At 37.5% G+C, this 13570-nt stretch overlaps 1 protein-coding gene across 1 annotated transcript in view; it reads right to left on the bottom strand.

The window, feature by feature from the left end:
• BRWD3 (bromodomain and WD repeat domain containing 3) overlaps positions 1-13570 on the bottom strand; it is a 47280-nt gene that overhangs the window by 25937 nt on the left and 7773 nt on the right. Inside the window, exons 3-8 of the mRNA XM_009578770.1 lie at positions 11322-11482; positions 9283-9504; positions 7600-7700; positions 6809-6879; positions 5519-5619; positions 3670-3710 (exon numbers count right to left, since the gene is read on the bottom strand). Coding sequence (XP_009577065.1) covers positions 3670-3710; positions 5519-5619; positions 6809-6879; positions 7600-7700; positions 9283-9504; positions 11322-11405 — 620 coding nt within the window. The 5' untranslated portion in view covers positions 11406-11482. The remainder of the gene's footprint in view (positions 1-3669; positions 3711-5518; positions 5620-6808; positions 6880-7599; positions 7701-9282; positions 9505-11321; positions 11483-13570) is intronic.

Genomic DNA, 13570 nt, shown 5'->3' with positions numbered 1-13570 from the left:
TCAACACTTATTCTTTATATTGTTTGTGCATCTCTGATCTAGAGAATGTAATTAAAAGACAGTGAGGTTACAATTTTCATATCAGATATTGTTCGGTACAAAAGAGTTTATATCCCACAACATTAATTACATTTGGCTACAGCTAGCAGATGGCCTTGGAATGACTTCAATGTCGTAATTCATACAAGCTGCACATTCCCTTTTTAATGACATCAGCAAATCCCTTGAGCAGTTCATAGTGGCAGCAAAGAAAAAGAAACTGCGTGCCAGGCGTCTAGCATAAATTATAATACATTAACTTAGGGAGAGGGTGAAGACAGAGAAGGGAAATACGCAAGTTGAACACAAGTAGGTAGCCCTGCCTGTGAAGTTGAACATGAGTATTTTCATTTTTAAACTCCACCTCGTTTAAAAAATTCAAGCATCCAGCAAATGCATTTAACTACATCATAATGCTTTGGCTATCAATGTCACAGAAATAATTTTTGTTGAGAAATTTGAAAAAAGCTCCTCAAGCAATACTTTTCACAGGATGGCCAACACCTTTAAAAGTATATTCCATTTATATACAAAATTACATGTAAAAAGGCAAGCCTATGCAATTTTATTTTAATAAGCGATTCTTTCACCTTTTCAGTTTCCCTGATCTGAATTTTTTCATCATGATGAAAAAGCGTTTAAAAATGCTTGTGACAAGTTTATTTTCTTTTTATTTTTACTTCTTTATATTAAAATAAAAAGGAAGCTATCCCTTTTCCATTAAAAGCATCACTATAGCACATAATTTGCAGTGACTATGTGACCCAATACCCCCAGTGAGACCTGTGCTCTCACATCCTTCGGAAGGAGCTGTTGGTACAATTATACCAGTACATTCCCACATAATTTTACATGACAAAGATCTCAGAGTACAGGTGCAGTTCCACTGGCAAAGCTACAGTTTTGCCTGGAAGGCTCCTGCTTGCACACATCCCTTAAACCTTCTGCCAAGCAAAATAAGAAATATAAGCAAAAACTGGCCTAAAACCATTTACATTAAGGTGGTGATCACTAATCAAAGCTTGTCACGCCACTCTCCAACACAGCTGTGCTGCAGAAATTTGACACACAGACATGCCTACAGGCACCTTTATACATTCTATCATGAGCATCCTGACTTTAATTCTTACATAAGAGACAGCATGCTGACTTAGTTTTAAAAACTGAAAGCTCTGCAGGTTGGTTCACTTCATAAATTTTAAAACCACAGGATTACTGTTAACATCTAATCTAATTAACTGGAAATTCATATATTTGCCTATAAATTCATGTATTTGCTGGGTATGTCATCAAAGATAAGTAAATTATTGTGAATTTTAAAGCAGACGAATGAAATGATCATCAAGACCCAAAGGTCTTAAGACTGTGCCTCTGTAACTGGTTCTGGACAGGTGGCAGCAACCAAGGACCGCGAGTTCAGAGATATGTGATGTGCATATGGAGTAACCGTCCCATATACTCAGTTCCAGCAACTGGTCAAAGTATGTACTGCAGCTCAGCATTAGTCACATAAATGAACACAGACTCACACAGTCTTCACTCAAGGAAATGTTAAGATTAGCCCATTTAATATCACACTTGGTGATGTTAAGCTATCCAGACGTACCGGTGACTCAGTGAAGACTAAAGATAGTGGGTTGCAAGGAGACACCACAAAAATACGGTAGGACACTACTGAAGTATTACATAAAACATGCAAACCCTTGTGAAAAGCCAAACAATTGTAACGAGAAGAACATGTGTAAAGGAAAGTTTTAATCTCAAATGCAGACAAATTAAGCAGGCAAATTTTATCTACTAAGTAGACTGGATCCAAACTTGTGATGTGAGGATCAACTGCACCTTTACATCGCATTGAAGAGCTGTTCTTTGTTTATTCCCCCTTGGAAATAAATCAAGTTTTTTGGGGTTGTTTTTTTTCTGGCAATTTCAGAGTTACAAAAATACAAGATGAGGGATGAGGGCCTGGTTATTCATCATATCACATTTATCACTCTAGAACCTCTCAGAAGTTGAGCTTTTATGAATTGTGAGTGTGTTTATGAAAACAAACACTCTTCCCATATTTTTCAGAACTCTGAGCACCAGAAGAGGCGACTTGCTTATTCAATGTGCCTGGAGAGGGACCGGCAGAAGAAATCATTCACCAGGGAATTAAATGAGACAAATAGTAAAGGGTGGATGGCCTTATGTTTCAGCAACATATCAGAAATATCATATTTGAAAAGTGTTTTCAAATTATGCTAATCATTGGCTGCTTTCTGGTCCCCAGCTGGTATAAATGATACAGATAACATATGCAAGAGAAGTAAATTTTAACAAAAAACCAAACACACACATAATCTATCAACAACACTATCAGCTTCAACATGATTCTCATACAGGTCATGAATAAGAGCACAGTGAAGTAATGAAAAAAAAAACCCCAAGATAAAAGGTAGTTCTACAGTTCCTTGTTCTCATTATGCATGATACTCATCATTTAGATGCCATTATTTCCTTGATTTGCTTCCATTTCACTTCTGACAACACACCAAGCCTTATTTCTCCTTTCATGCTTATCTTCTTTTCATAAACGACTGCACTGAGTTTATACATCCTTTCGGTCAGTGCAGACAGCATTGTTCAGATGCTAATCTAAGAGCATACTTCTTTGGAAGTCAGTGTCACAGTCCCGTACTACTTACTACAGAGGACAGAGCAAGAGCAGTTGATAAAGAAGTGAAGTGGCCTCCTCATCTGTGCCCCAGTACAGAAACAAGGGAAATATATCTCCTTTGGATGCAACAGCTACCGAAAGTGCTACTGTCATTGGTAGCTTGGCCTCCCTTTTGCCTCCAACTTGGCCATCGGCACTGGCTATGGCTGGCAAACAGACGTGTGGTACAGTCACCATGCTAGCCCTTTGCTTCCTGCAGCTCCGGAAAAAAGGATGCCCAAAAGTCACTAACTCAAACAAGAGCCACACAGATAAATAAATATGTATATTTGCTTATTTTTTGTCTTGCTGTAACAGGACTGAAATGATAAAGCCAACGAGCTTTTTTTCTCCCATATTTAACCTGATATTCTAGTTAAGAAAAAATAAGAAAGAAAAGTAATTAAGAAACCAAATCCCTGATCCCACTATAAATAATAGGTATACTAAGATGCCATCTTACCAGGTAAAAGCACCTTGCAAGAGAGGCTCCTTTAACGAAGATCAGACCACAGCTCCTTACAGACTTACTTGTTTGACCATCTGTGTATGTGCAACAGTTCTAACTTTTGCTTAGAACTACATTTATTATAATGCTCTTACTCCAGAAGTAACCCCTTCTGTACTTAACAGGGCTACCTGTGAAGTAAGACACTCTTACACAGAAAGGATACAAAATTTGGTTTCCAATTTGCTGTTTAAAAAAATACAGAGCAAAAGCATAGTTACAGAACGTCTTTGTTGTTACAGCAGAGGACAACAAGTCCAAGCCCGTGGACACACACACATCTTGCAACATACTTTAAATAATTTGTCTAAGATCAATCAGAGCCCATGTGCAGTCTTCCTGTTGCACCAAATTTTCTCTGAAATGTTATTTGGAAAATTAAATACCATACTTTTCATGTCAAAATCCCAGGACAGCCACTCACCTGTCACCATTGTTACAGAACTGGACTGCAACCACTTTGTCCTAAATAGGAGGGAGGAAAAAAATAGTAGTAAGTGCTTTGTAAGCTGAAACACTCATCCAAAAAGATTTTAATGATAAGCTTCTATTTAGCAAATTGCATCTTCCCGTACACCTCCTGCAACATACTACCTTATAAATTCAAGAACACAAAGGTCATATTTGAAGTTAAAACTTCCCCAGACATACTGTGTTAAACATTGAAATAGAAAACTCAGAGAGGTGATGGTTTCATGTTGCTCCAGAAGTAGCTCAGAGACAGAAACAACTTCCAACTCAGTCTCCCTGACACTTGGACGTTCAGGAGAAAGAAGCTGCAGCAGCAGCTCTGTTCTTGCCTGAGCACACTCTTCCTGCACAGTGCCACAGGACCATACGCACCCCAGGGTAAGCTCTGCCTGGGAAACTCTGCACCTTTTCGACTCCACAGAGTTAGCAGGAATAAGGAACCCCAGGAGCTCAAAAGGCCTAGTAGGTACAGCACTCAACAAGATGGAGAAAGAACAACTTAACCAAATAAATGATCACAGCAGGTTTGCAATTTTTGGACCTAACATTAAAGCAGATCAAAATATTTCATCAAAAACCCACAAACCTTGGCTTTACCTCCACTTCTAAATTGCTGAGAAAAAAATATTATGTTTTAGACATGGTTTTGCCTTTTTTATTTCGCTAAATACTTGTGTTGGCTACATGCACTTGCTGTCTTTACTCCCACTGATGTCTCTAGCTCCTGATAACCAAGTGTCCAATTTGGGATGTTTTTCAGGGGTGGGCTGACAGCAGTCTGTGGTATTAAGAAGAGCAGACTTTCAAAAATTAAAGGAATTACAGTTTATTCCAAACCTGAACTGCTGAATATAGAAAACATTTTTTCTTTTGTGAGCAAAATACTTGTTAGATTTGTTGGCTTGGAGCTCTGAGGCTTAAATGTGAGACCCATGACTCCCACTGAAGTTCAGTGAATCAATTTAGAGCTCAGCCTTAATCCCTAAAACATTGTTAAGGTGGGCAGCTGGGCTATTAAGATTCAAAGATAAACGCTCCAAACTCCTCACACGTGACAGCCCTATCAGTATTGCTATAAGCTTGCCTTTCTGATATATTGTTTACCATGCACATAATAAATAATGCAATCATCACCTGCTCTTGGTAACAACTAAGAAATGAAGACAGATTTGATACTGTTTTAGTAACACTTCTTTATGGGGTTTCATTAAAACTGAGACATCCAACGGTTTTAATAAAAGCTATCAAGACTCGAACTCAAAAACTAACATTTAAAGTCATCACACAGATATTTAAAATAGTTTGAGTTTTTATGAGAACCCTTCTGCATTACCTGAGAAAGGATGCTTTATTTTCTAAATGAAATTACCATCATGATCCAAAGTTTGACTGCACACTCTAAAACCAGAATTACTTTGTTTTTTCTTGTTATGTGGATTTGTGGTCACAACTAAAGTTAAATACTCAACAGTAAATTTAATAGGAAAAATCACATTGTGCATGAAAACTGGTTTAATTCCTCATTCCAACACAGACTTTCTTCAAGAATATGGGAAAATCATCTAATTCCTCAGTTTCCTGGGAAAATGAAATACATAAAGCATATTTTGCACACATCTTCTGCCTCAGAGGAATTTAAAAATAAACATACCACAAGTTTTCAGGCATTTAAATACCGCAGTGTTGAGAGCCAACTCAACTCTGAAGACAGAAAACAAGTTGAATAGGATGTACAAAATTGAAGTTCCTGAAATTAGGTGAAGTGGGGAAAAAAACCATTTGCTTTCCTATTCATCTCTTACCGTATGAGATTCTAACTCAGCCATTTTCTCTGGAGATTCCGAGCCCAAATAATAAATTCTTATCACGTGGTCAGTACTACCTGTTGCAATGAACATGCCACCTACGAAAGACAGTGTTTTCTGTGAGAAGAAAAGCCATGAAAGACAGTGTTTTCTGTGAGAAGAAAAGTAACCAAGGAACAACTGATTTTAATCACTGCTTTATTGTCAAAGCAGCAAACTACAGTTTTAAACAGAAAACTTCAATGTAATCAAAACATACGTCCTGAACAAAGCAGTTAACTCTGACAACTTGTGCCTTGATCTGTATTTTCTCTGATCATATCAGCTTTAGCATAACTATGAGCTCTACGTTCCAGCTGCAAACCTTTCTGGCCAAAGGAAGAGAATATTGCAAGTTACAACATTCATCCAACAAACTACTCCACTTTCCCTCAGAAACTACCACAGCGCTCTCCATCAGTCTATGTCGAAAATTACATGGGGAATAGTTTCATATTCTCACTGGTACATATCAAAGAAAATATTTAAGCGCATTTTCAATATCTATTTGAAGCACATCAGAGAAATTATTGCTGAATCGGGAGTCAGTGATTAAGCTGTTTTCTTGTAATGTTTGTTCTGTTTACAATATTGCACAAAAAGGGCACTATTGTGTAGTTTACTGCATTGAAATGGTTTTAGTAATTTCAGGATTTCTGGTTTTAAAAAAGGAACGTGGGCAAGGCTTACATGGCTCTAGAATAGCTCTCAATTTCAGATAGCAAAAATTAATGAGAAATTACATAATTTTGCTTGTAAAGATCGCTTATTTTGAGAATTCAAAGCTGCAACAAAGGATGTCAGTCAAGCTGATATTTTCAAACACACTGAATTGATCCTCCTAGAACTTAGCCAAATTTGGAATATTAGCAAAAGTGTAACCTCTGAACAGAGGCCACCTGTCTGCCAGATTTCAAGAACTTTTCACTCAAAATCTTTACAAGATAAAACTTTAAAAGGATGTTACAAAGAAAAAGCTCTAATGTGCAAAACAACAGACTGAAAGCATAGTCTTCCTTGGAAGTGGTCAAGACATTTTAGCTACTTCTTATTGTAGAAAAAAAAGAGAAAAAGTAGCTTGAGGCTGATGCTTAGCATGGAAAATTTCAAACAATCACAATTTGACAGTGCTGTAATTAACTGAAAAAGGTTTTAATACCATTTGTATTTAAAAAGAAGTAAGTGTCTTGTCACCAAAGTAATTATGGTTCATAAAATACTTTCAGCTACCTTACAATGCATACGTACCGGAACTGAAAGATGAACAAGATATCTGAACGCCAGGCCTGGACCTCTCTGCAAATTTTACAGGGCGATCCCTATATGCAACAACACAACATTTTTACTTTTCATTACTTTATTCCAATGACATTCAACAAGAATAGTGCACTGCAGCTCAGCAGGTTAAGGTTAATATGCTCATCCTAAATCTCTTTATTTCAGAATTCTCACCTAAGTTTGCTAGAACTTATTTTTCATTTTAATAATTTTCTCCCTTAGGTTAGCAAGAAAACCATCATTTTCTAACTTGAAGAGACTATTTACCTTATTTATCATGATACTCACCAATTCAAATCTATTTAAAACAGAACCTGGCAAACCACTAGTCTAACAGCATTTACTCCCTATTAAGTATGGGTTTGATACCATCTACATATGTGTGTTCTTCTGATTAAAAGCAAAGAAATTATTCTGCCTATACATTCTGGACAAGGATTTAGTCCTAAACATAAAAGCTGAAAGTTCTTCCACAACACTGGCTTGCAAAGTACAAAACGCAGAAATAAGAGCCCTGATGCCTGCCTCCCCCCTGGGTTGTAATGCCATAGACTCCCCAACACACATAAGCAAGCGCTCCCTGCCCCACACACTGGTATGGCACAGGCACAGCCTGTCTATGGGAGAACATATCCCAAGAAACTTGTTCATTGAGAAGGAACACGCCCTTATTTAATTATCCCAGCATTCCTCTCCACGCTAAAACTCAAAATAAATTCGTCCTTTATTTAAGATAATTATAATTATCTAAACAGGCTTACTTAAATTTCATGGTGTTAGCATGCCACTGCCAGAAACAGATTGTTCCGTCAGCACCAGTAGAAGTGAGGTATCGTGTTGTTCCTTTCCTTGCTGGAGAGAACTAAAAATAAAGTTGTAACAGTTAAACCAGCTAATTTCTTTCTCCCCTTACATGCTGGAAACTTGTAAATGGATGTTGACAAGAATCTTTTTCGCGAACATATTAGCTTTCTCCCCAGGAGTAGAGAAAGCAGTATCAGGGATAACCACAGAACATGAACTTCAATAAAAATAAAGCTGAGGAATGGAAAACACCTACATTTTGACTAGCAAGTCTTTGTTTCTACTACAAAAGTTCGTAAATTAGAGAAATGAAACAAGCCTAGACCCTTTTAATGGGGCAACAAGATGAGGAAATACTTCTTTCTAGGATAGAACTGGATCAAACACAGTAACAAAGACAAAAATGATTCCTGCATCCAAGCCCAAAGAAGAACAGCAGGACCTCCCCCCGCCCTCCCTCTTCCTGAACCTCTCCTCTGCCTCTCCAAGGAGTAGGAAAGCTTTTCATTCTGAAGTCTCTCACTTCAATTTCATAACTACAGAAATACCTTTAATCCTCTGGCTACCTGGTAATTTGATAAAGGAATTCCTCAAAGAGTCATGACTGATTATTTTCTAAATTACCAAAGTTTTACAAAAAGCTTGTGAGGAATGTATATATATGTAAACAAATAATATACAAAACACAAAACCAGGTTGTAAAGTATGTTTCCAAAACAATCACCTTAAAGTAAGTAACTTGCAACATAGTTGGAATCAGGCAAAATTGGAAGCATAGGCAAGAGGGGGAGAAATGAGACTCCCAGGGACTACCGGCATGATGGAGAAGACCGTGATGAATCAAACGCAGCAAAGCTCCAGAAGAGAGGGATTCTGAGCCAAACATCCCCACTCGTTCTCCCCTCTATGCGTATAACCTGCCAAATTGCAGGAATTGTCTTTGTTTTGTTGGAGGTTTCTCCCTGGCTGTTGTGGGGTTTTTTAAAGCAAGTAAACTGCATATTACTAGCCATTATTGACTGTGCCACCACTAGAGAACTGAGTGCCGGCAGTTTAGTAATTTTTTTTCCTGTTCCGCTATTGTTCGCTGGGCACTTGCCACCAACTGAAACTGCCCGGGCACACACACAGATTCTCTGCAAACCCTGATCTGTGCTGTACTGTGGCTGCTGCAGCCTCTACGTATGCTACAACATCCAGAACAGCTCCTTACGGTACAGGCTAAGATAATGAGCAAATAAGAAATGTGGAATAAGAATTTTCCTCTGAAAAATAAACGTTCTCTATGAACAAACAACTGTTGGGTCAGTCGCTGTGCAAGGACTACCACCAAAGATGCCAGCCATGTCTCCCTGGCTCAGCTGGTTGATTTGACGCTCTCGGTGACCATGCATTTGCTAGATCTAAGGAAGAAGCAATGGGACCACATAGTTAAAAGCAGCTGGAAGAAGCAGAATCATCCCCTCAGGCAGTATTGGCCACTGTGCAGGAGTGAGTTTGCCAGGAGACAACACTCTCAAGTTGGGGCAAATCTACACTGCCAAGCAGAGATGAAAAGGTAAGTTTTATCCCTGATTGCTAATCCACATCTCTTGTTAGCATTTTAATTCCAGGGTTTACGAAAAAATGTCTTTCCTTACCTGTATGGAAGTAATGGAAGCTGAATGGCCCTGCAGCACTGCGACTGGGGCACAGGTTCGAAGACACCATACCCGGACCACTTTATCACAACTGCCTGCAGCAAGCAGCGTGTTCTCGTAGTTAACAGCCATGTCGGAAATTTCAGCCGAGTGTCCTCGCAACGTTGAGAGCAGGCGCCCATCATCTGTAGCCCAGATTTTGACCAAACAATCATCTGACCCCTAATGCCACACAAAAATTTCCAAAGATTATATAAAATAATATGTGTTATGTGCACATAATACACAGGTACACTGTGCAGATGAACAAGTATCTAAAACACCACTGTGCCATGAACCTGCCAGAAGAGCAACTTCAGTGGGATTCCACAGAGGCACAACTACCTGAGCTTGGGAATCATCTTGTGGGGTCAGGGATTTAGATATTTATAAAACAGAAGCCACTGTCCTATGTTTCATACTAAGATACGATTACCGCTGCTAATACAACTCCTCTCAGTACAGTTCAGTAATAACTAAGGTAAATTTAAGAAGATAAAATGTTTCATCACATACTACCGAAAGACACATTTATCTGTGTGAGCAGGATCAAGCCAGTAGTAAAATCAAAGTGACCATAAAACTTAAGCTCTAAGGAGAAAGAGCACTTAAGCATCTGAGGGACCTCAGAGCTTCTGCCGTGCTCCTGGAGCTGTAAGGCAGCTGTACCCTGAGGTTCAATTTTTGTGAGCAGAATAAAGTTGGACCACTTGGAGAGAGAAACCGTGCAACATCACGTGCAACTGAAATACTATGTCAGTGAGATTTCCGTTCAGGACAGGACAAAATTCAAAAGCATATCCAATGCAGATCACTTTAAAATACTTTTACCTGTAGTAGCATATACATAATTTCATACTCAATCCCAGCATCGCCAAGAATTTTTAGACAGTTCACAGACCTTTCCAATACTACAAAGAATACTAATGCTAGTGGCTAGGACTGCCACTATATATTCAGAAACATAACACAATAAACGTAACTGCAGTATCAACATCATTTGACTTTAAGTTACATTTTATTAACTGCAGGTAAATTTGAACACAAATCACTTTCAATTCTTCATATAACTGCAGATGAGAAAGATTTCTTTATCATGTAAACAAAAATGGAAAAGCCTTCATATGACTCAGAGTAATTATCATAACAACATCTCTATTTGACCAATTCATAATGAGTGGAGAAGCTAGCAAGAACACAAAGACAACAATTGGCCTGCCAGGTAATCTGTTTCTAAATACCTATTGATAAGAGACTAGGGCAAAGACAAGACAAGACAGGGATTAACATTAACAGTTAAAAGATGCATTACTGATTTGAAAAATTGAAAAACTATGCAAAACAAAAAGCAAGGGCAGTATCACAGAAATGTATGTTAATATATTCTGGAGAAAAACTTAAAATAATATTCATATATTCACTGTCATACTACAAATTCTAGAAAGAAAATTTAGTAGAGAAGTAAATTGCAGATGAAGTAATGAAGTCTTCTATTCATCATCAGGTTTTACTGAAATGTAAGGAAAGGATTGCCAGCATTTCCAAGATTACCGAAAGGTAAAATGTAGTTTTAAAAGAAGTGTTAAGATTTAACCCAGCAAGCGCATGCAAATTAATTCCAAATCCCAGAATACTGGAGGTGCCAATCAGTAAGAAAGATGATAAATAAAGAAAAATTATCACATGTTTCAAGTGAGAGTTGCAAGCTCTGGACCAGAACAACCCTGATGTAGGGTTCTACAGGGGGAAGCAAATAGCTGACTAAGTTTCAGTCTACCAGAGCCATGAGCAATTTTAAAACACCAAGTCATGTGGAAGGTGAAAATTAGCATAGAAAGCGATAGGTTTTCCATACATTTCAAGATTTTTCTTCCTTTCTTTTTCTGGAAGCCGTGTCTGCATCTCAGTCAGTAACTGAGAGGCTGTTGAGGGACTCAAGAAAAAAAGAAATCAAACTAAGCAAAGCAATCTTCCAAGAAAAGTACAGTTTTTAAACTTACTGTAAAAATTCTTCTCCCACTGCGATCAAAGGCTATACAATAAACAGATGATAAATGTCCCAAAATCCTCTTATGCATCTTCATGTGTTGGTAGGTGGATGTTGGGAACAAGTGGCTGAAACGTCCACATCCAGTTAATTGCCTGGCAGAAATTATATTTACTGGGAGAGAAAAACAAAACAAAAAGAAAACTAAGACATGAATTTTGTCCAGAACTCAAAGTAAATAAATATTAAACCAATATAATGTTTGGTAACAACTTTATTATTATAATCCATAAATCTGAACCTCTTCCACCTTATCAGAACATTCTTTACAGTATTATAAAAAGAAAGCCTACTCTTGATGAAGCCTTTCAATACCTACCATACCACACACTGCACCTGCTTTCTTAACAAAAATTAAAGCAAAATACAAAGTTCCCATGACAACTAGAAGTTATTCCAATGTTCAATTCATGAACAGGCAACAGACACATTTATTCTATATGGATTTGCAAAACTTGATATTAGTAACATATAATTTCCTTAAAGCAATTACAACAAATTTATTTTTAAGAATATAATAATAGTTTATTTTAAGTGCATTTTTTGTGATAAAAATCTTTCTTTGGAATGGGTTCCAGATCATACGTGAGGGTCAATGGTCTTCCACATGTTCCCCACAAAACCTCTCTCATTATAAGCAGCAGCAGCAGCATTGCATTTCTACGGCAATGTAATTGAAGAATAAGAAATATGCGGCACTGATGGAAAAAGCCCCAGTCAAAAGAATGGCAGGCACAAGAAAAAACTGCAACAACAACAAATTATTTTATATTGCTAAACCTAGGAGTCCTTACAAAAACAGCCTGGAATCTACACGCACAAAAACATCACGTAAAAAAGCACTGTTAGCAGTTTCACTGATGATAACTACGAATCTTTCCACTAGACAAGAAAAGGAGAAAACAGGCATGAATGTGCCTTCGCCGGGACACACCACCAAGTGAAGATCATCATGGCTGTAGAATACAGAAAGATCCTAATTCTGATCTTTGATTTGATGCATAATTTGAGATAATTTTGGGTATTTAATTTTACCTATCCTAATGCATACCACTTGAACGTTTGATTTTAAAGTTTTGAGAGTTTTTTTTTAATGTACTTAAAGATCTAACATTGCTATATTGGTGGGTTTTGTTGAGTCCTTGCGACAGCAGGCTCCCGGAAGAAACCCCTTATCTTGTCTACCGCACATTGAAGTAGGCAGGGCTTCACAGGAGCTGCATGAAGCTACTTAGTGCCTTTCAATCCTTTAGTTTAACAGCATAGTGGACAACTTGACACATTTTCTTAATCGTATCATCATATCATTGCCTATCTACACAAAAAGGTATTATGAAATATGTTAAAAAAAATCTACAAAGTCAAGAAGCATCATTTCAAAGGGCTACTAACCCGTAACACACTTCTGTACATTTACAAGATTGAAGTATTTATATACAAGGAGAGAGATAAATGGGCAAGGAAAATAAATTGTTTCTGTATTTACAGAAAGTATTTTTGTTTCTCAGTTTTATGCTCTGAAATTTGAACTATTTTTAATCACTCAATGCAATTGAAACACTACATACTAGAAAAAAAAGTTGCATAAAAGGTGTAGATGCTTGCAAAAGTCAGCAGGCTCCCAGTGTGACCTCATCTCCAGTCAATATTTGTTTTTCACGTAAAAACACATATTCAGCAGTACTAAAAAAGCAAAACACACTAAACCAAATTAATTTACTATCTACCTACTATTCAGTTGATACCTGATATTATACAGGAACCGTTAAATGGAAACTGTCTTCCCCAGCAAAGTAAAAAATCTTTAACCCTTTTTCCCACCTCTTACAGGAGGGCACAGAGATCCCGTAGTGATAAATGCTGTACAAAGGTACCGTCAGGTTTGCCTACACATTATTTTATTTACTATTTAAGTATGCCAGCTTAAAAGCTAAGTTCTTAAAAATATTACACCTCCCTTTCCCCCACAGTGTGGACACTGTTATGCCAACACAGAGATGTAGTCATTTAGCAATATGGTAATTCTGCCGTGCCTTCCAGTGCTTAAATCATTTAAATACATAATAACAGTGTATCTGCCTTTAAGCAATTTCAAATGGCTTTGAACATTTTTTTTAACCACACAAAGAACTGTGTGAATCAAAAAGGTATATTCGCATTTCAAAAATATTCCCAGTAATCACAATACCTTCTGTGTACTTC

This window comes from Fulmarus glacialis, unplaced genomic scaffold (genome assembly GCF_000690835.1).
Source record: "Fulmarus glacialis isolate BGI_N327 unplaced genomic scaffold, ASM69083v1 scaffold11255, whole genome shotgun sequence".
NCBI lineage: Eukaryota > Metazoa > Chordata > Aves > Procellariiformes > Procellariidae > Fulmarus > Fulmarus glacialis.
Note: the sequence above shows the minus strand (reverse complement) of the source record. Positions and strands in the feature narration are given on the sequence as shown.